Genomic DNA, 24,037 nt, shown 5'->3' on the forward strand with positions numbered 1-24,037 from the left:
GTGTACCATCCTAGGGATTTGAAAGTAATGGCTTTTACACCAGCTTCTTCCCGCAAACCAAACGCTGGATCAGTCATGCTGGAATAAGAGGAGGAGAGTCTGCTGTGAATCCCTGAGGTGTGTCACTTTAAAAGAGTGCAGCGCACTCTAGGGCAAATGAAACAATAGGAAATCAGGAGAGTTCAGCTGCTGCGGCTGTTTATTCTACAGCAACTTCAGTTCAAGCCATGCTGAGAGTTTTTCTAACACCTTAAATCAAACAGCAGGTGTCTGTGGCCTCCAGGTAAGACATGCTAAACATCTGCCGCTTTTCAGACTTGAAACATTGCAGCTCTGTTACCTGAAGGAAATTTTACCATTAGTGTACCAGGAATGTCAGTACTACTGTCACGTGGCATTTTCACTAACAAATACATGATTGTCACTTCACTGAATGTTAAACAACTCCCTCTCCCAGAGATCCAATTTTAAGTAATTTGAAAAATATTTCGTTTATCGTATATTTCATTTCCTTATACTGGCCACAAAGACACAGCCACAAACTGTTTAGTTTTAGTTCTTTAACAGCCTCAAGACTTCTCTTGACAGCTGGCAGTGACAGGATAAGTCACCTCAGCATCTCCGTCAGCAGTCAATCCATCCAAGCTGCACTGGCACTCTTCATGCTGACATGTGCTTTGGCCTATGAGAAAGACCTACAGATGTAAGCATAATGGAATAAACTGAATAATGCCCCAAAACAACTATGTAATTTCTGAATGTTAACGGCTTGGGGCTTAGGAGCACAAGTATTCAAGTCTTCTGTCTTCCTTTCACCATTAGGTACTCCTTGCATCAACAGAAGAAAGGTTGGGATTGGCACTGACCCACTGAAAGAGCTGGCAGGAGGCATGTTTGCTCTAACTTGCCACTGATTGTCACATTTCTGTAATTTATTGTTCCTTCTACAAATCTCTCCTATATTTGCCCAGTTGGCAAATTTGGCTTTGAGAGGTCAAGTCCTGCTGGATTTTACATCCTTCTTCATTGCCAAGAGCAATATCAATCTGGCAGGCTGCAATGCATACTGCAATGAAAACCTGGGAAGCCACTCTGCTGTGATCAGTCAAAACACACGTGAATTTAAGAAGAGGAATAATTGTGTTGAAGTCAATGGAATCTCCATGGGTCATGTCAGAGTACGTTGTCCTTGGTGCATGTTCCTGTAAGGCAACAAAATCTTCAAAATCTGCTCTGCTGATTGTCCTGGGGGGCAGAGGGAGTTGTGAAGATGTTGGAAGCACATCCTATCCTTACCGTCGGAATTGGTTAATAAGCCTTCGTTATGCATGAACAGCAACACCAAGAATTCCAACCTGTGAAGACGTTGCTCTTGTCCAGAGGGAGCAAAATGTGTCATAAAAAACCCCAAAGTGTCTTTTGCATGTGTGTCCCTAAACTAAGTAAAGAACCTTGGATGTTGACCTTGCCTTCTCAGAAGGTCCTGTAAATGTGAATATTTAGTTCTGCCTAACTGTCTTTTTCTTAGGAAATAAAAAGAGGAAAGGAGGACCTCCCTTGTGCTTTAAGCATACTAGTTGTACTCTCACCTGCCTCAAATATTACATACCACCATAGCATGTTTCTGTCATTATTTTAACCTGTAAAAAAAAAAAAAACCCAGAATGTGAAAAGTAAAGGCATTTTAAATTATCTGAAAGCACCAACTGGAAATGTTAAAGGAGACTCTCAGTCTGGGAAAACCTCTCTTCAAAATTGTGTCCTTGAGTAGAAGCTGTGGTGAGTGCTGTCCAGCTCACGAGGTAACAGAAAGGACTGTTGGAAAACACGTAGGATGAGGGAGAAGTAGGGTTACTTAATCCCTGTGCTTTAAGAGACATAAAAAAAAATAGCTATTTAGACATGTTGAATATAGGTCGTTGTACCTCTGCCTTGAGTTGGCCATTCAGAAGCATAACAAGCCCACTGGGCCCTTTTATCTTAATTTAAAGCCGCTGCAGAACACTGCAGAGAGGCTTTAGCTCTGGAGAGCTGGAATCAAGCGCAGGCGAAGGAAGGTTCGCTCCTGGGCGTTGTTCGAGCCCATTGCTGCGACTGCAGTGACCCCTAGTGACTGCAGAGCCAGTTAAAGAATTTACAGACTAATTTTTTTTTTTTTTTTAAACAAAAATGTATATCTGCAAAAAGTATTGCTATACAAGGAAGCTTTTATCAACAAGTGCCTTCATTAGGAGTAAACTGTCAAAATGTTTCTTTTTTAAGCAATCTCTACAATTCCCAGGGAAGCTCCATTCAGTTTTTCTTTGACAACAACCAGGTTTTTTCTCTCTCAGATGTTGACTTGAGATGGAATTTGGTACCTTAAATAAGAAAGATCTTATTTAAAACACCAGTGCAGCTAAGATTCTGGGCGTTTGTCGTTTTAATTGAGCCATAAAAGTTTGTGCAGGAATGCAGGATCTCAGGCTGGAAGCTTTGCAAACTTTTCGTAAAATGCAGGGGGTGTCACTGTTAATCTGCTTACTTTCTAATACGATTCACCTAAACTAGATGTGTGATGTGCTTTTAGAATTACTGTCTGGAAAAACATTAGCCTATTTTTACATGTAGAAAGTGAATGGAACAAATCCTTTCTTTCCCCAGCCCTTTCAGTTCAGCAGCAGATTATGTATATGCATAGGAAATAGCAGGGCAAGCTCAACTCCCCTTCAGTACCCCTCTGCCTCTGCTCTTTGGCTCGGTATCTCAGGACTTATTTCCAAGTACCGTTAGTATAAATCAATGTGGAGGATCTGTCATGCAGCGCATATGTGAAAACACAGGAAGGCAATCTCTGGGGCCTCACCGCATGAAATGCTGAATAGCCTCCATTTCTTTGACTCCTCTTTGCCCTCCCCTGCCCCCATGACAGAGACAAGCAGGCAGAAGGGGAAGAAGTAATATAATAGGGGACGCATCTGTGATCTGGAAAACACACATGTATTTTTATTATTTTAGTGGATCTTCGTGCTTTTGAAGCTGTTGATAATTATCCAGTTGATAATTTCCTTATTTCAATTTAGACTCCTGACACACTTTCTTCATCTCTTTCTCCTGTCTGTGTATCGTTCTCCTTTCCTATTCACTTCTCTCTGTTCTTGGCTCTGCTGTCAAAATATATACAGAATATTTTGTGCATAACTTACAAGAGTAAAACTATATGGTCTTTGAAAAGCATTTTAAGAAGTAAACTTTCAACACTTGTAGAAGCAACAGAAATAAAAAAAATTTAATCCTAATATAATTCACCCGTCTTTCAAAGTGTATTTTTCAAAGAGTATTTCTCCTCTCAAACCTTCCCAGGCAGATGGCTGAGAAACTACTTGTGTTACTTGCACAAAGAAAGCAAATACGGTAGCAAGCCTAGTGAGAGATTTTGCACCTCAGACCGAGATCACAAAAAATAAATCGCAACATTTCTGTCTTTATTTCTTTTATCACACGAGATAGAGTTTCGAATATCTGCTCTCATGACAGCTGTAAAATACAGTAATGGTCCTTAGGGTATCTTGTGAATGTTTTGTAGTCTGAGTCTTTTTTATTAATTTGGACCTGGGCTGATCATCGTTTGGCTATTGCAGATGCTTCACGAGCAATCAAAGAGAGAGACAAATAGATCACATTCCTAGAGTCTCTCCTGTGCTTTGTCCGGTGGTACAAGCCAAATCTCACTTCTTGTAGCTCCTCACTTTAGAGGCAGATACATAGTTTGCTTTCACATTAGTGATAGTGTAAAAAATGGGTAAACATGAGTTAGTTAAAAATGAGAACTTGAGGGTTAGCTATACAGGCAAAATTACATGTGTGCAAAGAAACAAAACTATGAACTGCTCTTTCAGACTCCTCAGCATTGCTTAGAATCTTGTGGGGTTTGATTGAGGAAGTTTTAAGAGCAATTTTACCTTTCCTAGGTGGGGGAAGACATGTCACTGTTACTAAAAAGACTGAATTGTAAACATTTCTATCAAACAGATACCTGAATAGTTGTGTTATAGAACGTTTTAGTATGTGGCTTTCTTCTCCTCCCTGTTGATGCATTATAAAATCCTGTAGTGTATTTGTCTGTAGAAAAAAAACACATAGATTGTTTCTTCATTTCAGCTACAATATCAGGAAAGGCTCTCTTAGCTTGATATGTGCATTAAATATTACATTAGCTGAAGTATCAATGAAACCATTGGGTGAATCATCCATCACCTCTGAAATACAAGCTAGTATTAAATATAGACTTTCTCTGTAGCGCTTTAAGGATCATTTGTAACCTTGCAGTACTTCCATCAGGCTTGCAGAATCTTCCAAATGAGGTGATTCTGCCACGGGCATCCTTGACTTGAACAAAGTGCATGTTCCTGTGTTGAAAATCCTCCCAAAGGCCTCAGTTGCTTTTAGATTAAACAAAACCCTCAACCGATCTCCCTTTTTATCTCTACTTGTGAAAGCACTAGGTGCAAGGCAGTCTTACATTTTTGGCCAGGCAGTTGATTTTGCATCAGAGTATGCTGCCTAATGACCAACCATTTGCTGTCAAATTTGCTTAAGAATGAATCTTACTAATACTCTTTTTTTTCTGTTAATTCCAATTTAATTCGAATATTTCAAGTTATTAATTGCAAAACAGTTTTAGATTTTCAGTGTACACACAACATGTAAGTATTACCATAGTTTTCTGTTTGGGTCCCAAATCTTCTGTTTTGGTCAAGCTGACTCATTTGCTTTGAGCATTTCGCATCATCCTTCCTTTGTCCCCTTGGTTGGTAACTGGGTTTTACTTTGGGCTCTGCAGTGCGGATTTCTGAAAGTGAAAAAACATACTTAAACAATCCTATTGTGCTATTCCTCAAAATTTGAGCTATTGCAGGAGACTGGAGGCTGGAAGAAAGATTAAAGCAAAGTTCTTTCTGGATAGCCCTGTCAACATATATTCAGTTATTTTATTTACCACAAGATGTTCACAAATGAGAAGCTGATGCTAAAGTATATTACCTCTATTTTCAAAGGTTCTGCGATCTCTTGAAGGAACATGATCTGTTCGTACTCTCCCTCCTGAGCTCTCCCCCTCTCTTTTCATGTTATTAAATTTGGGAAGAATTGCATTCTCATCCCCTAGAAAAGCAACAGAAAGAATGTTTTAACTGCTTGCGTGTAAGCAGAGGGAAGGGCACTGTCGTTCTCTTCCTCCCACCTCTAAAAGTGACTCATCTCACCTTTCTTTGGCACTATCTTACGATGCAATAAACACCCCAGAAGAGCGCCTGTCTCTCTTCATTTACAACAGAGAGTCTACCTGAGAAATTTAAACTACATTCCTAAGCTTAGCATGGTTCAAATTAGACTACATAAATCTTGATTGTGAAGAGATACGTTGTGTATCTCAGGGAAGTACACAGTGGGTTAGTAGCCCATTTCTACCTCTCCCACCTACAATCATTGCAGGTAGTCACAACGTGCGTGACACGAGATAGACAGATGGAGAAAAATTAATCGAATATTTTTATGCTCTTCGTAACATGCTATCAACACTAAATTAAAAAAGAAGGGAGGAGGGGCAAACTATGTAGTAAGTTCTCCCTGTAACAGTAATTTAAAAAGTGGTCAAAGTTGTCCAAGAAGATGAAAAGTACTTGCCTTTCTCCAAGTCCCAGTCAGTAGCTTCTGTGGGTAACAGCTGTTTTTCCTGACCTGAAGACACAGTTTCTGTTGACTGGTGTTGGGACGGGTGCTGAATCCCATAATACTCTCCTAAACATACAGCAAGGGGGAAAAAAAGACCCAAGTTTACTCTCTTGGCAGCAATGCTATTTGAGAAAGAGTGACTGATGTTGTATTTACCGGATTTCGAGCATATTTCCTTTATTGCTCTTTCTTCTTCAAGATCTTCCGCAGTCCTAGGCACCCAGTTAGAAACATCTATAGGAAATATTTTTAAGAGGTTACTAGGTATCTAGACAAAGGCCTTCAACAATTCTTAATAATCAAATGCCATAACAAATTCCATTTTGGTCACTGAAAAGGAAATCTTCTGATTACACGTGCCACCAGGGAGGGCTTGCCATACAACCTCTGCCCAAGGTAACTATCCTGTCACGTTTGCCAGCAGAGCTGGTGAAGTGAGTGCTCCTAATCCTGCTTGCTTCAGGCTATTTAGTTTAGCAAAGCCCTACTCTCTCCATTGCTTAAGTTCACGTGGCTTACTCAGAACTAAACCGAGTTAGGAAGCACTAACAGGCAGCCCTGCTCGCCAACCTGAAGGGCAGGGGGAAAGTGAAAAGCAGTTTGGGGATGCCTGAGAACTAGCACAGAAATTGGCAGAGCACATGCATGAGCGCAGGTCGTTCTCTTAGTTTCCCTCTCTGGGAATGTGCAATTCCGTACCAATCTCTCATCTCTAAGTGACACGCAGTCAATGCTTTAACTACATTTTAATAAATACATAAATAAAAGTACATAGACATTCACTTAAACTAGTGAAGAGTTTTGTACGGATTCTCTTTGCTAGATTTAAGAATAGCTTTCTGTAATGAAATGAGACTGCCTACAGAATTTCCGAGATCACTTGAACCATTTATTTAAGCTGAAGTCACACTGCTGTCTTTCGTTAAACAAACCTGTGACCTCACCTTCAGTGACGAGTGCATACAGCTCCTGCTCAAAAGTTTGTTTCCCAGAAAAGGAGTACCTCCTAAACATGGAATTTCATCCCCAAATCCTGAACAATCTTGAAGAGCATTTCATGGCCATCTGGATTGTGGATCATGTTTTAAACTCCATTTCATGAAAGGCAGGTATGTGAATTACAGCACTATTGAAATACAGAGCTAGGCATTTCCCGGGGGTTAGAAAATGTGGCTTCACTCCCATCTGGTGCTTACCAGTTCCAGTATTTTAGGGATTGGCTGGAAACTCTTTCAAAACCTTGTCAAGACCTCTTTTCTAAAAATGTAATGGTTATTGTGATAAATCATTTATGAAACACATTGTAAGAGTTCAAAAACCCCATTGTGCTTCCTTGTAAAAGAAAGAAAAAATCTGTTTACAATTCTCTTCCTCTCCATCATCCTCTTCATCATCCTCTTCATCATCACTGAGGGTTATAATCAGTGGAGGATGAATTGGTGTTCTAAAACTGTTCTCCATGTTTCTGCATGATTCTTCGTGGTGGGCTGGATGCAGAATCTCTTCTTGGGCACCCTTTTGCAGTGGGGCATCTGCAGAAAAGAACAGAAGAGAGCATCAAATCCAGGTTCAGATCAACAGGTATAGTTTTGAACTCTTTCTCATACCAAAGGAATCATTAAATAGACAGATTGTGCCTTTTAGAAGCAATCTTTTGCTCCTTTCTTTCTCTCAAAATTTTCCAAATCCCAACTCTTAACTATAGTACAAAATGTAGGTCTTTGAGAAAGCGTATGAAGTTCACAGAAATAATTTATACTTCATTAGAAGAAAATCAGAACAAATACACTCTTCCTTAGGAGTTTTGTGATGGTACCTGTCTTGATCTTACTCTATATTACCTAAGCAGTGGAAGTAAGCACTAGAAGGATATTTTCATGTCTTTACTTACTCTAAGGAAGAAATTGTTGAGAAAATATTTTGACTCACTGTTAGTAGGGGGCAAAAACAGTCCATTTATGTAGCGTGGTTTGCTGTGATGGAATGCACAGCGGACCCTCAGACAACCACGGGGTTGTGTTTCCCAGAAACAGGAAATGTTCATGTAGTTTTGCTGCAAGAGAAAACACTTTTTATATATAGTAATCGTAACACAAAAAATTGACTAAATGGATTAGTACATGGTGCACTGCTGTGAACATATGACTAAGGTTTTGTGGGACCACGTTCTGATAGTTTACAACATTTAAAGTTATCGTTAAACTTATCTTAAGTTCCAGATACTCTAAAGTTATCTTGAGTTAAGTCAATGGAGCTTTCATGATGTAAAACTCTTCCTAGAGAAGAACAGGAGTAAAGCCATCTACTTCATGTATTGCTGGACTTTTCATGAGATGCTGGGAAGACAACAAATCTGTTCGTCACTTGATGGACATATCACTGGACGTGCATCTCAAATGGAATGTGCTCTACAAGTGTACAAGTTCAGATGGTCATTAGCTCTTCTTCTCACGGCTTCTAAAAATCAGATACTTGATCTACAGACACAGCCACGACCCAGACAGGCTGACATCTCAACCTCTAACTTGACATAACAAACCTGCCTTTCAGCACGGGTATAGCAAGAAAGTCAAGGATACAAACCATTGTAAAATCTACAGCATTTACCTGTGCAAAGGGCGACGAGGGATGTGAGTAGCTGTCATTCCGCACTGCGGCCATTTTCCCCTCTTGGGCTGCTCCTCCAGTCTCTTAACGCTGGCAGAACATACATGAACATGTTAAAACTATCAACATTCAGGCAAACTGTAATCTTATCTGGAAAGCAGTAGCTTGCTTTCAAAAACTGGACCTTCAGAGGAAAAAAACTCCAATTGACAGCCCACCTGAGACAAAATGCACTCCAAGGAAGGAGATGAGACGTTCTCCAGGCTTGTTCATCCAACGCAGCTGGTAGTCGGTATAGAATGTTACAGTTCCATGGTTGCCAATGGATCCTCCAGTGTGTGTCATCACCGTCCTGGTGCTATGGACCTGTCCAGCTTGAACATCTTCCTTTATCTCCATTGCTTCAAAGTACGGAAAATGGGACCCTTTCAAAGAGTCTCCTGTGCCTGTGTTTCTTTCACATAAAAAGTAATAAACCCATTTGGTCGGGCTTCAATAATAGCCAACTTCTTGCTGTACAAAGTGCGGTCCTGGAAACAACTCTTGGATTCCACAAAGCCAGATCTTTTTCTTGGAACATTTTTTAACCAAAATCCTTGTGCCCAGTGTGTTTCCCACTGTACTTCCTTGTTTGGATGGGGAAACTTGCTGCTTCCTCTTAGTGCACTCTTAGCTGTTACCTGCTGACATTGTTGGGCTTCAGTGCTTTTTCTTGCTTCCATGATGTCCAGTGCCACAGCTAAAGCAGAACAAACAGCGTACCCTTGTGTCCCGAATTCACAGCTCTGTGCCCATTCAGGTCCTAGGCTGCCTCCAAACAAAAAGAGCTACAGGGGAAAATGAAGTTTCCCTCCTGGAAAATGGTAAGGCACACCATTATCCCCAGGACATGGTGCCAAATTGGCAACACTGCGTGGCATCAGTGACTTCAGAGCACAGGTGGAGCAAAACCTGGAAACTTGGGAGTAAAACGTCAAAGGAAGCGGATCCTCCAAAGAGATGGATGCCTTCGCTGAAAGAGTCCTAAGGATACAGCTGAAGCCAAAGAGCAGGGAGGCAGATGGAGAGCAGAATTCCAGAAAGAGACCTAGTGGTTCATGGCAGCACCAGAAGTGAATGTGACTGGTGTTTCCTTGGGGAAAGAAACAAAAAACCACCACCACTGGGCTAGACAGCTGAATCACCAGAGCACACCCTGTGTGTACGCCTTTGGTCTGCCAGTGGAGAAGGGTGACAGATGTCTACAGGTGAAGCAGGTGCTAGTGACTCCATGGGCCCAAAAAATGGTATGAGGCTGGCTCAGTGGTGCTTCCACCCAAGCTGGGAAAGAAGCACAAAGACATTGAAAGCATGGGAAGTCTTCTGCTCCCTCTAGGAGCTTATCAGCTTGTTGGTTACTGAAGCATGAGCAGATGGCCCAAAGACAAACTGCAAAGGAAACCACCACATCCCTGACAGCTGGGACTTTGCCACTGGAATCAAGTGATTTCTATGGGAAGGACTTCATGGAAGGAGAGAGGAAACAGCGCCCCGGGATGAAGGTGGGGAGTAGTGGCGAGAGCTGTGAGCAGAGAAACCATGTGGGAAGGCTCCCAGAGTTGCTGCTTGGGAAGAGCAGCCAGAGAAAGGGGTGAGAATGTGTGAGAGAAAGAACTCTGCAAAGTTGGTGAAGGAGGAGGGGGAAGAGGTGCTCCAGGAGCCATAGCAGAGATTCCCCTGGAGCCCGTGGTGCAGACCGTGGTGAGGCAGGCTCTCCCTCTGCAGCCCATGGAGACCCATGGAAGAGCAGAGATCCACCAGCAGTCCATGGAGAAGCCCACGCTGGAGCAGGGGAAGGGTGTCAGGAGGAAGGAGCGACAGAGAGAAGGTGCGATGATGTCACCACCACCCCCTGTCCCCTATGCCACTTGGGGATGGGGAGAAGGTGGAGAAATGGGGAGTGAAGTTGATGCCTGGAAGAAGAGAGGAGTTGGGCAAAGGTGTTTGAAGACTTGGGTTTGTTTCTCATGATGCTACTGGGATTGGATTGGTACCAGGTGCTATTCGTCAGCAGGGCCTGTTGTGATAGGATGACAGGTAATGGTTTTAAAATAGAGGGAAGCTGATTCAGTCTGGACGTAAGGAAACATTTTTTCACAGTGAGGGTGGTGGAACACTGGAACAGGTGGCCAGGAGGGGTGGTGAATGCTCCATCCCTGGAAACATTCAAGGCCAGGTTGGATGGGGTCTAAGCAACCTGATCTGGTTGGGGATGTCCGTGCTCCTTGCAGGGGCGTTGGACTAGATGACCTTTGAAGGTCCCTTCCAACCCTAACCATTCTATGATTCTATGATCCAGTTGAAGATGTCCCTGCTTCTTGCAGGGTTGGACTAGATGACCTTTACAGGTCCCTTCCCACTCAAATTATTCTATGATTATATGGATTTCCCCGAGCCGAAGCTGTTTTGTCCATGAGGAGAACGGGTGAGGGATCTCTCGCTGCCCTTGTGTGGACCCATGAGGCAACGGTGGCATTTTGTCTTCCCAGCCCAGGTGAGGAGGGGAGCAATGGACCAGCTGTGGTGGGCAGCTGGCATCCAGGCCAGGCCCGGGCAGCAGAAGCTGCCAGGTTGTGTCCCAAGGCAGAGAGGCCGCGGAAGAGAAGGAGGCAGAGGGCCCCCCCCCCCCCCCCGGCTGGGGCCCGGGTATCCAGGCGTCAGGCCAGGGGTGCGGCCCCCTGGGAAGCAGCCGAGAGGCTGAGGAAAGGCGGCCAGGCCAGGGGAACGGCAGCGCCAAAGGCTCCTGGGCAGGGCAGGGCAGGGCAGGAGGCGGCGCCGCCGCCGCAGGCCGGTGGTGGGGCCGGGCAGGGCGGTGGGGAGCAGCAGAGCCAGCGCCCCGTGCCATGGCGGGCTCGGGGCGGCGCAGGCGCAGGGCGGGCTCGGAGCGGGGCCGGCGGTGGGAGCGGGAGGCCGGGGCCATGAGGCGGCGGGGCGCGGTGCGGCGGAAGGTGCCGTGTCTGTTCGTGACCGAGGTGAAGGAGGAGCCGTCGGCCAAGCGGGAGCGCCAGGTGGCTGGGGGGGCCCGGGGCCGAGCGGCAGCGACGGGCGGAGGGAGGCAGCCGGGGCCGCAGTCCCCGCGCCGGGGCCGCAGGCCGCGGCCGGGCCGAGGGGGAATCGCTGGGCCACGGAGCGGGGGGAACAGGCAGCAGCAGCAGCGACCGTGTCAGAGCCGGGCGGCGCGGCCCGGCTGCGGGGCGAGGGACAGCCGATCGGCGAGAGCTTTCGCGGCAGGTGCCGAGCGAAATGCAGGGGGGAGGTTCCCGTGGGGCTCCCGCTGAAAGGCGGCAAAGAAAGGCCGTTTGGGAGCGGTTTCAGCTCTGTCCTGCTCTTTTCCTGATGAGTGCATCTACCCGCAAAACTCTGATGATCTTCGGAGACTCCTGATCTGGGCTGTGCGTGATGGCTCCGAGTACGATGACTAAAATCTCAAACAGCCCTGTGCCGTACCAGGTACTGAGCAGCAGGATGCCTTTGCCACCTTGCACTCCCCTGCTCTGGGTGTTGCACTAGCACAGTGCTGTTGACTTCCAGCTCCAAACTGATGACTTGGAGCAGCAGTTGGTGATGAATCACTGTCTTAGAGCATTTTTCAAACTGTCATGGCTTGAAGAAGGAAGAGTGTATTTCTACGGGATAAGAAATGCTGCTCCTTCCTGCTCGCTATTCCTATATCGCTATATAATACTGGACTTAGGGAGGCCAGCAGGAAGGAGCAAGAATCCTTATGAGAACAAGGCAGTTACATAACCGAGTTTAAAGTACCTGTCTCCTTTTCAGCCATTTAAAGTTTTGGCAACTGAAACGATAACTGGAAAGGCGTTAAAGGCGGATGTTTGCAATGCAATTCCTGCTGAAAAGGTGGATGGAACCTGCTATTATGGAACTCCCTGTAAAGGGAATAGGAAAGTTCCATAGGCAGATTTCCCGTGCATGCTAGAAGCCTTGTGTTACTTAGTTTTCACTTTTCTTGTATGATTGATTGGATTAGAGGTGTTGTGGCTTCAAGTCCTATTAAATAGCTTGGCCAGAAAGTAATAGTTGCCGTCTACATGGAACGTGTTTGTAAAGCTGTTACAGATTTTACTCTCTGAAGTACTCTGTGGTTTAAGAGAACACGCCAGTCAAGGCATTAGCCCCATTTTCAAATTTCCCATTAGTGAGTCTTCCTTGCACACTGGACATGGTATAATAAGGGGTGTCTGATTTCCATGGGAAGGATTAAAAGAAGTGTGGAGGTTGGGAGGAAGTGAGGAGACTGTGCTTCATTGTCTGACTGGGGTTCTTGTATTAACCTGAAATTGTAAGGTAACCTAGTATGACAGGCAAAGCTCTACAAGGAGATTCTTAGATTCCTATACAGGAGTTAATTTAGGAATGTAATGGTGTCTTTGGATAGAAAATGTCACTAGTGACAACTGGGAATTCCTGTCTTGTGTTTTTGTGTAGTTGATTTTAGTAGGGTGTGGTTACCTCAGTAAACTGCTGGTTTTGTCCCTCTGGAAATTCTAGGGCAACCCTATCTGTGGGCCAGGCTGGATCGAAAACCCAAGAAAGAAGCTGATAAAAGATTTAAAGGATTCGTATATTCATTGGAAGATGGCAAAGGTTAGTGGAGATTTCTTTCCTTATATTTGGCAATGTGAGTTATCCAATGGGAAAAACACCTCTAGTCAAACAAAGGAGATGTCAGTGTTCCAGCTCCAGTTCCTTTAATATCACTCTTAATGGTCATTTGAGAGAGCTTTAAACTAGAATTGATGGGGGAAGGGAATAGCAAGAGAACTGCAGTAGGTAAGCCCAAGGTTGACGTGGCATATAACATGGAAAATAGTACTTTTAGCGGCAGCAGAAGAGTGCACAATTACATCTTTGTAGAGATATATATATGTGTGTATATATATTAAAAAAAATCGGGAAACTTTCTTTTCAGGACATGAGCTCTTTGTTACTGGAGTTTACATGGGAGTTAAGAGATGGATTTTCTCTAAAGCAGCGCAGATGAGAATCACATATCAAATTCTTGAGAGGTGAATGATAAGATCTGGTAAGCTAAAACCTTTTTCCATTATGTACCCTCATAAAAAGTGGTTTCTAGTCTATTAGAATAGATCTTAGGCACTGCTGTTCCTTGGCTTTTGAGTAGCGTTTGTGTGTAGCATCTCAGGGATTTTGAAATAATGCCTTTTAAAATCCAGAAACCAAATGTTCGTTTGTACCAAATGTTGGTACAGTTCTGTCCTGTGTTTGCCCAGTTGGCAAATTTGGCTTTGAGAGGTCAAGTCCTGCTGGATTTTACATGCTCTGTCATTGCCAAGAGCAATATCAATCTGGCAGGCTAAAATGCATACTGCAATGAAAACCTGGGAAGCGACTCTGCTGTGATCAGTCAGAACACACGTGAATTTAAGAAGAGGAATAATTGTGTAAAGACAATAGAATCTCCGTGGGTCATGTCAGAGTACGTTGTCCTTGGTGCATGTTCCTGTAAGGCAACAAAATCTTCAAAATCTGCTCTGCTGATTGTCCTGGGGGGCAGAGGGAGTTGTGAAGATGTTGGAAGCACATCCTATCCTTACCGCTGGAATTGGTTAATAAGCTTTCGTTATGCATGAACAGCAACAACAAGGATACCAACCTGTGAAGACGTTGCTCTTGTCCAGAGGAAGCAAAATGTGTCATAAACAACCCCAAAGTGTCTTTTGTATGTGTGTTCTTAAACCAAGTGAAGAGTCTTGGATGTTGACCTTGCCTTCTCAGAAGGTCCTGTAAATGTGAATATTTAGTTCTGCCTGTCTTTTTCTTAGGAAATAAAAAGAGGATGCTGGGGAGGTAGTGGTTTCAATTTAGCAATATCAGTTTGTGCAGGAATGCAGGATCTCAGGCTGGAAGCTTTGCAAGCTTTTCATGAAACGCAGGTGGTGTCACTTAATCTGTTTACTGTCTAATACGATTCACCTAAACTAGATGTGCTTTTAGAATTACTGTCTGGAAAAACATTAGCCTGTTTTTACATGTAGAAGGCGAATGGAACAAATCCTTTCTTTCCCCAGCCCTTTCAGTTCAGCAGCAGATTATGTATATGCATAGGAAATAGCAGGGCAAGCTCAACTCCCCTTCAGTACCCCTCTGCCTCTGCTCTTTGGCTCGGTATCTCAGGACTTATTTCCAAGTACCGTTAGTGTAAATCAATGTGGAGGATCTGTCATGCAGCGCATATGTGAAAACACAGGAAGGCAATCTCTGGGGCCTCACCGCATGAAATGCTGAATAGCCTCCATTTCTTTGACTCCTCTTTGCCCTCCCCCGCACCCATGACAGAGACAAGCAGGCAGAAGGGGAAGAAGTAATATAATAGGGGATGCATCTGTGATCTGGAAAACACACATGTATTTTTATTATTTTAGTGGATCTTCGTGCTTTTGAAGCTGTTGATAATTATCCAGTTGATAATTTCCTTATTTTGATTCAGACATTTCTTGTAAATTGATGTACTTTCTTCATCTTTTTTGCTGTGTATCGTTCTCCTTTCCTAATCACGTCTCTCTGTTCTTGGCTCTGCTGTCAAAGTAAATATACAGAATATTTTGTGCATATCTTGCTAGACTAAAACTATATGGTCTTTCATAAACATTTTAAGAAGTAAACTTTCAACACTTGTAGAAGCAACAGAAATAAAAATATTTAATCCTAATATAATTCACCCGTCTGTCAAAATGTTCTCTTTGAGTATTTTTCCTCTCAAACCTTCCCAAGCAGATGTTTGAGAACCATGTGCTACTTGCACAGAGAAACCAAATATGGTAGCAAGCCTAGTGAGAGATTACAGAAGGTGGCTTTAGGTGCTTTGCATTCATGTGGTGCCTTAAAAGAATTTGCATCTCAGACTGGAATCACCAAAAAAAAAAAGTGAAATGAGAAATTTGAACTTTTCTAAGCCACTCGCTCTGGACTGATCTCCTGGAGCAAGCTCATATTCTCCAAAAAGCGATGAGACCAGTCAGAAAAAGTGTTACTGGCCATCCTCTATAAAATAAAACATATAGCAGTAACAGGATTCACCCAAGAAAGGGCAGTGCTCAGCAGTTTTCAAATTTACTTCTTTTCCTTTTCAGGGAAGCCCTTTCAGAGCAAGCTAGAAGGCTACGCTTGCAAGAACTACAAGGATGCTCAGCTAGTCCACGTTTTGAACTGCAAGTGCAGAGCAAAGTGCCTGAAGACACAGAGAGCTGGGAGAGAAGAAGGAAATGTCGAACTGAAGCACAGACTGCAGACTGGTTTGGCCATTCATCTGAAGGACACGAGACACAGGTTCAAGTATCTGCTCTCAAGACAGATGTAAAATGTAGAAATGGTCCTTAGCGTATGTTGTGAATGTTTTGTAGTCTGTGTCCTTTTATGAATTTGGACCTGGGCTTATCATTGTTTGGCTATTGCAGATGCTTCGTGAGCAGTCAATAAGAGAGAGACAAATAGATCACAATAGTCTCTCCTGTGCTTTGTCCAGTGGTACAAGCCAAACCCCACTTCTTGCAGCTCCTCACTTTAAAGGCAGGTAGATATTTTGCTTTCATATCAGTAACATTGTAAAAAAATGAAAAATCATAGGGTAGCTATACAGGCAAAATTCCATGTCTGCAAAGAAACAAAATGATGAACTGCTCTTTCAGACTCCTCAGCATTGCTTAGAATCTTGCAGGTTTTGGTTGGGGAAATTCTAAGAGCAATTTTACCTTTCCTAGGCGAGGAAAGACATGTCACTGTTACTGAAAAGACTGAATTGTAGAAACAGTTACCTGAATGGTTGTGTTATAGGACGTTTTGGCATGTAGCTTTCTTCTCCCCATTGGTGCATTAGAGGATCCTGTAGTGTATTTGTCTGTAGAAAAAACATATACATAGTTTCTTCATTTCAGCTATAATTTTGGGGAAGGCTCTTTTAGCTTGATATGTGCATTAAATATTACATTAGCTGAATGTCGTAGTTCAGCCCCGATCGGGACCAGACTACGCAGTCTCTCTCTCACTCCCGCCACCCTCCAAGAGAATAGGGGGAGATGATATAAGGAAAAATGGGTTGAGGTTTGAGATAAGGATGGGGAGAAATCCTTAAAGTTACCGTCATGGGCAAAACAGAATCAACTTGGGGAAAACTATTCATTTATTTCTAAAACTAGCAGGAGAATGAGACAGGGAACAAGATAACCTGCCCCCACTTCTCACAGCCAGGCTGGGCCGAGTCGGGCCCAGTCGGCTGCCCGGCAGGAGGCCAGAGGGTGAGGCCTGCAAGGCCCACAAGGCTTGCACCTACCCCTCTCTGCCCCTGCTCAGCTGCTTCACATCTTCTCCTTTTTTTTTTTTTTTTCTTTTTTTTTTTTTCTTTTTTTCCTGTTTTCCCCTTCTTAAATACGTTATCGCAGAGGCGTTATCACGGGACATTCTGCTACCAGTTGGCTCAGCCTTGGCCAGCGGCAGATCTGCCCTAGGCCTGGCTGAGTCCACTGAACAAAGGGGACGACTTCTAGCAGTTTCCTACAGAAGCTACCACCTTAGGCTCCACCTTACTAAACAAAACCAGAACACTGAAGTATCAATGAAACCATTGGGTGAATCATCCATCACCTCTGAAATACAAGCTAGTATTAAATATAGACTTTCTCTGTAGCGCTTTAAGGATCATTTGTAACCTTGCAGTACTTCCATCAGGCTCGCAGGATCTTCCAAATGAGGTGATTCTGCCACGGGCATCCTTGACTTGAACAAAGTGCATGTTCCTGTGTTGAAAATCCTCCCAAAGGCCTCAGTTGCTTTTAGATTAAACAAAACCCTCAACCGATCTCCCTTTTTATCTCTACTTGTGAAAGCACTAGGTGCAAGGCAGTCTTACATTTTTGGCCAGGCAGTTGATTTTGCATCAGAGTATGCTGCCTAATGACCAACCATTTGCTGTCAAATTTGCTTAAGAATGAATCTTACTAATACTCTTTTTTTTCTGTTAATTCCAATTTAATTCCAATAATTCAAATTATTAATTACAAAATAATTTTAATTTTTTCAGTGTACCCAACAAACAATACAAGTATTACCATAGTTTTCTGTTTGGGTCCCAAATCTTCTGTTTTGGTCAAGCTGACTCATTTGCTTTGAGCATTTCGCATCATCCTTCCTTTGTCCCCTTGGTTGGTAACTGGGTTTTACTTTGGGCTCTGCAGTGCGGATTTCTGAAAGTGAAAAAACATACTTAAACAATCCTATTGTGCTATTCCTCAAAATTTGAGCTATTGCAGGAGACTGGAGGCTGGAAGAAAGATTAAAGCAAAGTTCTTTCTGGATAGCCCTGTCAACATATATTCAGTTATTTTATTTACCACAAGATGTTCACAAATGAGAAGCTGATGCTAAAGTATATTACCTCTATTTTCAAAGGTTCTGCGATCTCTTGAAGGAACATGATCTGTTCGTACTCTCCCTCCTGAGCTCTCCCCCTCTCTTTTCATGTTATTAAATTTGGGAAGAATTGCATTCTCATCCCCTAGAAAGGCAACAGAAAGAATGTTTTAACTGCTTGCGTGTAAGCAGAGGGAAGGGCACTGTCGTTCTCTTCCTCCCACCTCTAAAAGTGACTCATCTCACCTTTCTTTGGCACTATCTTATGATGCAATAAACACCCCAGAAGAGGCCTGTCTCTCTTCATTTACAACAGAGAGTCTACCTGAGAAATTTAAACTACATTCCTAAGCTTAGCATGGTTCAAATTAGACTACATAAATCTTGATTGTGAAGAGATACTACGTTGTGTATCTCAGGGAAGTACACAGTGGGTTAGTAGCCCATTTCTACCTCTCCCACCTACAATCATTGCAGGTAGTCACAACGTGCGTGACACGAGATAGACAGATGGAGAAAAATTAATCGAATATTTTTATGCTCTTTGTAACATGCTATCTTTTATCAACACTAAATTAAAAAAGAAGGGAGGAGGGGAAATCTATGTAGTAGGTTCTCCCTGCAACAGGAATTTAAAGAGCGATCAACATTGTCCAAGAAGATGAAACGTAATTGCCTTTCTGCAAGTGCCTGTCAGTAGTTTCTGTGGGTAACAGCTTTTTTTCCCAATTTAAAGTTATAGTTTCTGTTGACTGGTGTTGGGACGGGTGCTGAATCCCATAATACTCTCCTAAACATACAGCAAGGGGGAAAAAAAGACCCAAGTTTACTCTCTTGGCAGCAATGCTATTTGAGAAAGAGTGACTGATGTTGTATTTACCGGATTTCGAGCATATTTCCTTTATTGCTCTTTCTTCTTCAAGATCTTCCAGTTAGAAACATCTATAGGAAATATTTTTAAGAGGTTACTAGGTATCTAGACAAAGGCCTTCAACAATTCTTAATAATCAAATGCCATAACAAATTCCACTTTGGTCACTGAAAAGGAAATCTTCTGATTACACATGCCACCAGGGAGGGCTTGCCATACAACCTCTGCCCAAGGTAACTATCCTGTCACGTTTGCCAGCACAGCTGGTGAAGTGAGTGCTCCTAATCCTGCTTGCTTCAGGCTATTTAGTTTAGCAAAGCCCTACTCTCTCCATTGCTTAAGTTCACGTGGCTTACTCAGAACTAAACCGAGTTAGGAAGCACTAACAGGCAGCCCTGCTCGCCAACCTGAAGGGCAGGGGGAAAGTGAAAAGCAGTTTGGGGATGCCTGAGAACTAGCACAGAAATTGGCAGAGCACACGCATGAGCACAGGTCGTTCTCTTAGTTTTCCTCTCTGGGAATGTGCAATTCATTCCTTCCGTACCAATCTCTCATCTCTAAGTGACACGCAGTCAATGCTTTAACTACATTTTAATAAATACATAAATAAAAGTACATAGACATTCACTTAAACTAGTGAAGAGTTTTGTACGGATTCTCTTTGCTAGATTTAAGAATAGCTTTCTGTAATGAAATGAGACTGCCTACAGAATTTCCGAGATCACTTGAACCATTTATTTAAGCTGAAGTCACACTGCTGTCTTTCGTTAAACAAACCTGTGACCTCACCTTCAGTGACGAGTGCATACAGCTCCTGCTCAAAAGTTTGTTTCCCAGAAAAGGAGTACCTCCTAAACATGGAATTTCATCCCCAAATCCTGAACAATCTTGAAGAGCATTTCATGGCCATCTGGATTGTGGATCATGTTTTAAACTCCATTTCATGAAAGGCAGGTATGTGAATTACAGCACTATTGAAATACAGAGCTAGGCATTTCCCGGGGGTTAGAAAACGTGGCTTCACTCCCATCTGGTGCTTACCAGTTCCAGTATTTTAGGGATTAGCTGGAAACTCTTTCAAAACCTTGTCAAGACCTCTTTTCTAAAAATGTAATGGTTATTGTGATAAATCATTTATGAAACACATTGTAAGAGTTCAAAAACCCCATTGTGCTTCCTTGTAAAAGAAAGAAAAAATCTGTTTACAATTCTCTTCCTCTCCATCATCCTCTTCATCATCCTCTTCATCATCACTGAGGGTTATAATCAGTGGAGGGTGAATTGGTCTTCTTACAATATTTTCTTAATTTCCCCATGATTCTTCGTGGTGGGCTGGATGCAGAATCTCTTCTTGGGCACCCTTTTGCAGTGGGGCATCTGCAGAAAAGAACAGAAGAGAGCATCAAATCGAGGTTCAGACCAACAGGTATAGTTTTGAACTCATTATCATACTGAAAGATCATTAAGTAGACAGATTGTGACTTTTAGGAACAATCTTCTGCAGAGCTTGGCAAAAGAGCATCTTGCAGCTACAGAGAGTATGAAAAAACAGATGCGTATTTACAACACAGGGAAAAGTGTGATTAGTAATACTTGGGCTGAAGGGAGTGAACGAGTTTAGGACCTCACCTGTGAAAATATTTTCAACATGCTGAATAACAGGCAGGCCTGCATCATTCCCCATAGCATCAATGTAGAAGAATTTAGCAATGCTAAGCACAGGATTGCTCCTTTTTAGCTTCTAGATCTTTCTTTCTCTCAAAATGTTACAAATCACAGCTCTTTACTAAGTACAAAATGTAGATCTTTGCTAAAGCATATGAAGTTCATAGAAATAATTTACACTTCATTAAAAAAAATCAGAACATATATTCTGTTCCCTAGGAATTTGTATCTACCCATAATATTTGCAGCAAAACTCTCTCAGTACTGGGATAGCATTTTCTGAGGGCCAGGAAATGTAGTGGACTGCAAATAAAAGAGTTGAAAAGTGGCGAGTAATTTTGTATTGATCAGGACGATCATTTTGCAACCACAGTTACCTTCAGGAGCCCGTGCACGATAGTAAAAGTACGGAAGCTGTTTTTTTTTTCCAGCTTTAAAGAAGCAAGATGAAGCACAGGCATTTTCCTTTCTTCCAGCTGTTGTTGTTCTTGCACATCTCTTGCTTGCCTATGAGCAGCACATGAATCATACTAAACCCACGTTAACAGCTCTACTTCAGATTAGCTTTCTTGTATCTCATGGAAGAGAAAGGAAGATACAACACACTAACTTGATTGAGCCTTTTCCACTGTCCAGAATAGGAGATTATGAGCTCTGAGGAGTCTAACCCAAATCAAACTTAAAGTAGTTTCACAAGATTGCCCCACCTTCTGCTTCTGCCCGATTTCTGAGACCTGTCTTGGTTCCCTGCCCTGGACTCTCACCCTCTTTCAGGTTCCAGCTGTCTACCAGGACTCCTGGTAGACAAGAGCTCCTCTTAGAAAGGACTGAGGGAAAAAACTCCTACTGGTAATGCTGCTTTTCAGATACCGTACTGCCTTGCAAACTGCTGCTGTACTTCAGTAGGGTGCATGCAACATTCAAGCCTGAAAAATGTGTTCAGAACAATGAACTGGAATTCCATGTGTGCTAAAAAAGTCCTGTGGCAACTCTATTCAAATGCCAGTACAGTTCCTTTCTTTGCCTTGAACTTGCTGGGGTAGCAATTTTTGAGAAAATATTTTGACTCACTGTTAGTAGGTGGCAAAAACAGTCCTTTTATGTAGCGTGGTTTGCTGTGATGGAATTCGCAGCTGACCCTCAGCCATGGGGTTGTGTTTCCCAGAAACAGGAGATGTTAATGTACTTCTGCTACAGGAGAAAACACTTTTCAGATATTGTAACTGTAACACAAAAAAATTGACTAAATGGATTAGTACATGGTGCACTGCTGTAAGCGTACGACTAAGGTTTTGTGGGACCACGTTCTGATAGTTTACATCATTTAAAGTTATCATTAAAGTTGTCTTAAGCTCCAGATACTCTAAAATTATCTTGAGTTAAGTCAATGGAGCTTTCATGATGTAAAACTCTTCCTAGAGAAGAACAGGAGTGAAGCCATCTACTTCCTGTACTGCCAAATTTCATGAGATGCTCGGAAGAAAACTGTTCATCACTTGATGGACATATCAATGGACATGCATCGCAAATGAAATGTGCTGTACAAGTTCAGATGGTCGTTGGCTCTTCTTTTCACCACTTCCAAAAATGAGATATTTGATCTACACATGCAGCCACCTGTCCAGCTTGAACATCTTCCTTTATCTCCATTGCTTCAGAGTAAAGTACGGAAAATGGGACCCTTTCAAAGAGTCTCCTGTGCCTGTGTTTCTTTCACATAAAAAGTAATAAACCCATTTGGTCGGGCTTCAATAATAGCCAACTTCTTGCTGTACAAAGTGCGGTCCTGGAAACAACTCTTGGATTCCACAAAGCCAGATCTTTTTCTTGGAACATTTTTTAACCAAAATCCTTGTGCCCAGTGTGTTTCCCACTGTACCTCCTTGTTTGGATGGGGAAACTTGCTGCTTCCTCTTAGTGCGCTCTTAGCTGTTACCTGCTGACATTGTTAGGCTTCAGTGCTTTTTCTTGCTTCCATGATGTCCAGTGCCACAGCTAAAGCAGAACAAACAGCGTACCCTTGTGTCCCGAATTCACAGCTCTGTGCCCATTCAGGTCTTAAGCTGCCTCCAAACAAAAAATAGCTACGGGGGAAAATGATAAGGCACACCATTATCCCCAGGACATGGTGCCAGATTGGCAACACTTGTGACATCTGTGACTGAGAGATGAACACTTCAGAGCACAGTTAGTGCAAAACCTGGGAACTTGGGAGTAAAACGTCAAAGGAAGTGGATCCTCCAAAGAGATGGATGCCTTCGCTGAAAGAGTCCTAAGGATACAGCTGAAGCCAAAGAGCAGGGAGGCAGATGGAGAGCAGAATTCCAGAAAGAGACCTAGTGGTTTATGGCAGCACCAGAAGTGCATGTGACAGTTGACTGTGGTGGGGAAAGAAACAAAAAACCACCACCACTGGGCTAGACAGAGGAATTGCCAGACAACACCCGTACTGTCCACCGTTGGTTTGCCAGTGGGGAACGTTGTCAGATATGTGTGCAAGCTGTCCTGGTTTCAGCAGGGATGGAGTTAATGTTCCTCTCAGGAGCTGGTGTGTTTTGGATTCCATGTGTGAAGAATGTAGATAAAACACTCTGATGATATGAGTTGTTGTGAATAAGACCAAGGACACCGTCCTGCTTTCCAAGTCTTGCAAATGTGCAGGTGCAGGAAGCCGGGAGAGAGAGAGGCAGGATAATTGACCCAAACTGGCCAAAAAGAGTATTCCATGCCATAAATGTCATGCTCAGTATTTAAGTGGGAGTTGGCCAAGGTGGGTATCTGCCTTCCTGGTATCCATTTCTCTCTCGTTTGCTGGCATTGTTCCCTCTACCTTGCTGGCTCCCTTTTGCTCCTTTGCTTGCTGCTCTTTTTTGTTTTAATGATCGCTGCTCGGGACGGGCTGTATTGGTCATTGGGACATCGGGTGGTGAGAAATAGTGAGTGCATTGTTCATTTTGTATATTTTAATATCCTTATATTCTGTTATTATTGTAGTTTTCCTTTGCTATTCTAGTAAAGTGTGTTCATCTCAACCCACGAGTTTTCCTTGCTTCCCAGTTCTCTCCCCCCTCCTGCTGGGGAGGGGGAGAGTGAGCGAGAAGCTGTGTGGTGACTTGGGCTAAACCACAACACAGGCAAAGCAGGTGCTAGTGACTCCCTGGGCACAAATGGTACAAGGCTGGCTCAGTGGTGCTTCCACCCAAGCTGGGGATGAAGCACAAAGACATTGAAACCACGGGAAGTCTTCTGGTCTCTCTAGGATCTTATCAGCTTGTTGGAATCTGAAGCACGAGCAGATGGCCCAAAGACAAACTGCAAAGGAAACAACCGCATGCCTGACAGCTGGGACTTTGTCACTGGAATCAAGTGATTCCTATGGGAAGGACTTCACCTAAGTAGAGAAGGAAGGTCGTGTACCGAGGCAGAGAGGCTGGGGAAGAGAAGGAGGCAAAAGGAGGCAGAGGCCGCCGCCCCGCCCGGCTGGCGCCCGGACATCCAGGCACCAGGGCCGGGCGTGCGGCGCCCTGGGAAGCAGCCGAGAGGCTGAAGAAAGGCGGCCAGGCCAGGGGAACGGCAGCGTCAAGGGCTCCTGGGCAGGGCACGGCAGGAGGCGACGCTGTGGCAAGCGGAGCTGCCCCAGGCCCACGATGAGGCTGGGGCGGGACGCCCCGCTGCGGCCTGTTGGGCAGAGGCGTCCCCGTTTCGCTGGGGAGTCGCGGGGCTCCTGGCAGGGGGGCTGCGCCGGCCGCCATTTGCCTT

At 43.6% G+C, this 24,037-nt stretch overlaps 1 protein-coding gene, 1 long non-coding RNA gene and 1 pseudogene across 4 annotated transcripts; 1 reads left to right on the plus strand and 2 right to left on the minus strand.

The window, feature by feature from the left end:
• Positions 1–4,348: 4,348 nt before the first annotated feature.
• LOC147602012 (uncharacterized protein C12orf50 homolog) lies at positions 4,349–8,373 on the minus strand. The gene is made up of 7 exons (XM_086741360.1): positions 8,320–8,373; positions 7,642–7,780; positions 7,074–7,244; positions 5,869–5,946; positions 5,665–5,778; positions 5,023–5,142; positions 4,349–4,831 (listed from the first exon to the last, which is right to left on the minus strand). Exons 1-7 carry the CDS (start codon positions 8,371–8,373, stop codon positions 4,668–4,670), a joined length of 840 nt encoding a protein of 279 aa, XP_086597486.1. The 3' UTR covers positions 4,349–4,667.
• A 2,866-nt stretch (positions 8,374–11,239) lies between these two features.
• On the plus strand, positions 11,240–15,711 carry LOC147602013 (uncharacterized). Of its 3 annotated transcripts, none has more exons than XR_015258812.1 (4): positions 11,240–11,366; positions 12,868–12,963; positions 13,289–13,402; positions 15,471–15,711. It is a non-coding gene; the product is annotated as an uncharacterized LOC147602013 (long non-coding RNA). The 3 variants fall into 3 exon arrangements; XR_015258811.1 differs by having other exon boundaries at positions 11,250–11,330; XR_015258813.1 differs by lacking the exon at positions 11,240–11,366 and adding an exon at positions 11,681–11,808.
• Positions 15,712–16,118: 407 nt separating this feature from the next.
• LOC147602014 (uncharacterized) lies at positions 16,119–24,030 on the minus strand (annotated as a pseudogene).
• Between the last annotated feature and the right edge of the window lie 7 nt (positions 24,031–24,037).

This window comes from Chlamydotis macqueenii, chromosome 1, assembly GCF_036417535.1.
Source record: "Chlamydotis macqueenii isolate bChlMac1 chromosome 1, bChlMac1.mat, whole genome shotgun sequence".
Classification (NCBI taxonomy): domain Eukaryota; kingdom Metazoa; phylum Chordata; class Aves; order Otidiformes; family Otididae; genus Chlamydotis; species Chlamydotis macqueenii.

Bases quoted from the DNA above. Each gene is read 5' to 3' on its own strand.
- LOC147602012 (XM_086741360.1), bottom strand. From the start codon at position 8,373: ATGGCCGCAGTGCGGAATGACAGCTACTCACATCCCTCGTCGCCCTTT. The intron at 5,947-7,073 runs GTAAACAGATTT...TATTTCCTATAG, and splicing joins TGATGGAGAGGAAGAGAATT to ATGTTTCTAACTGGGTGCCT. The intron at 5,143-5,664 runs GCAAGTACTTTT...TTGCTTTTCTAG, and splicing joins TGACTGGGACTTGGAGAAAG to GGGATGAGAATGCAATTCTT.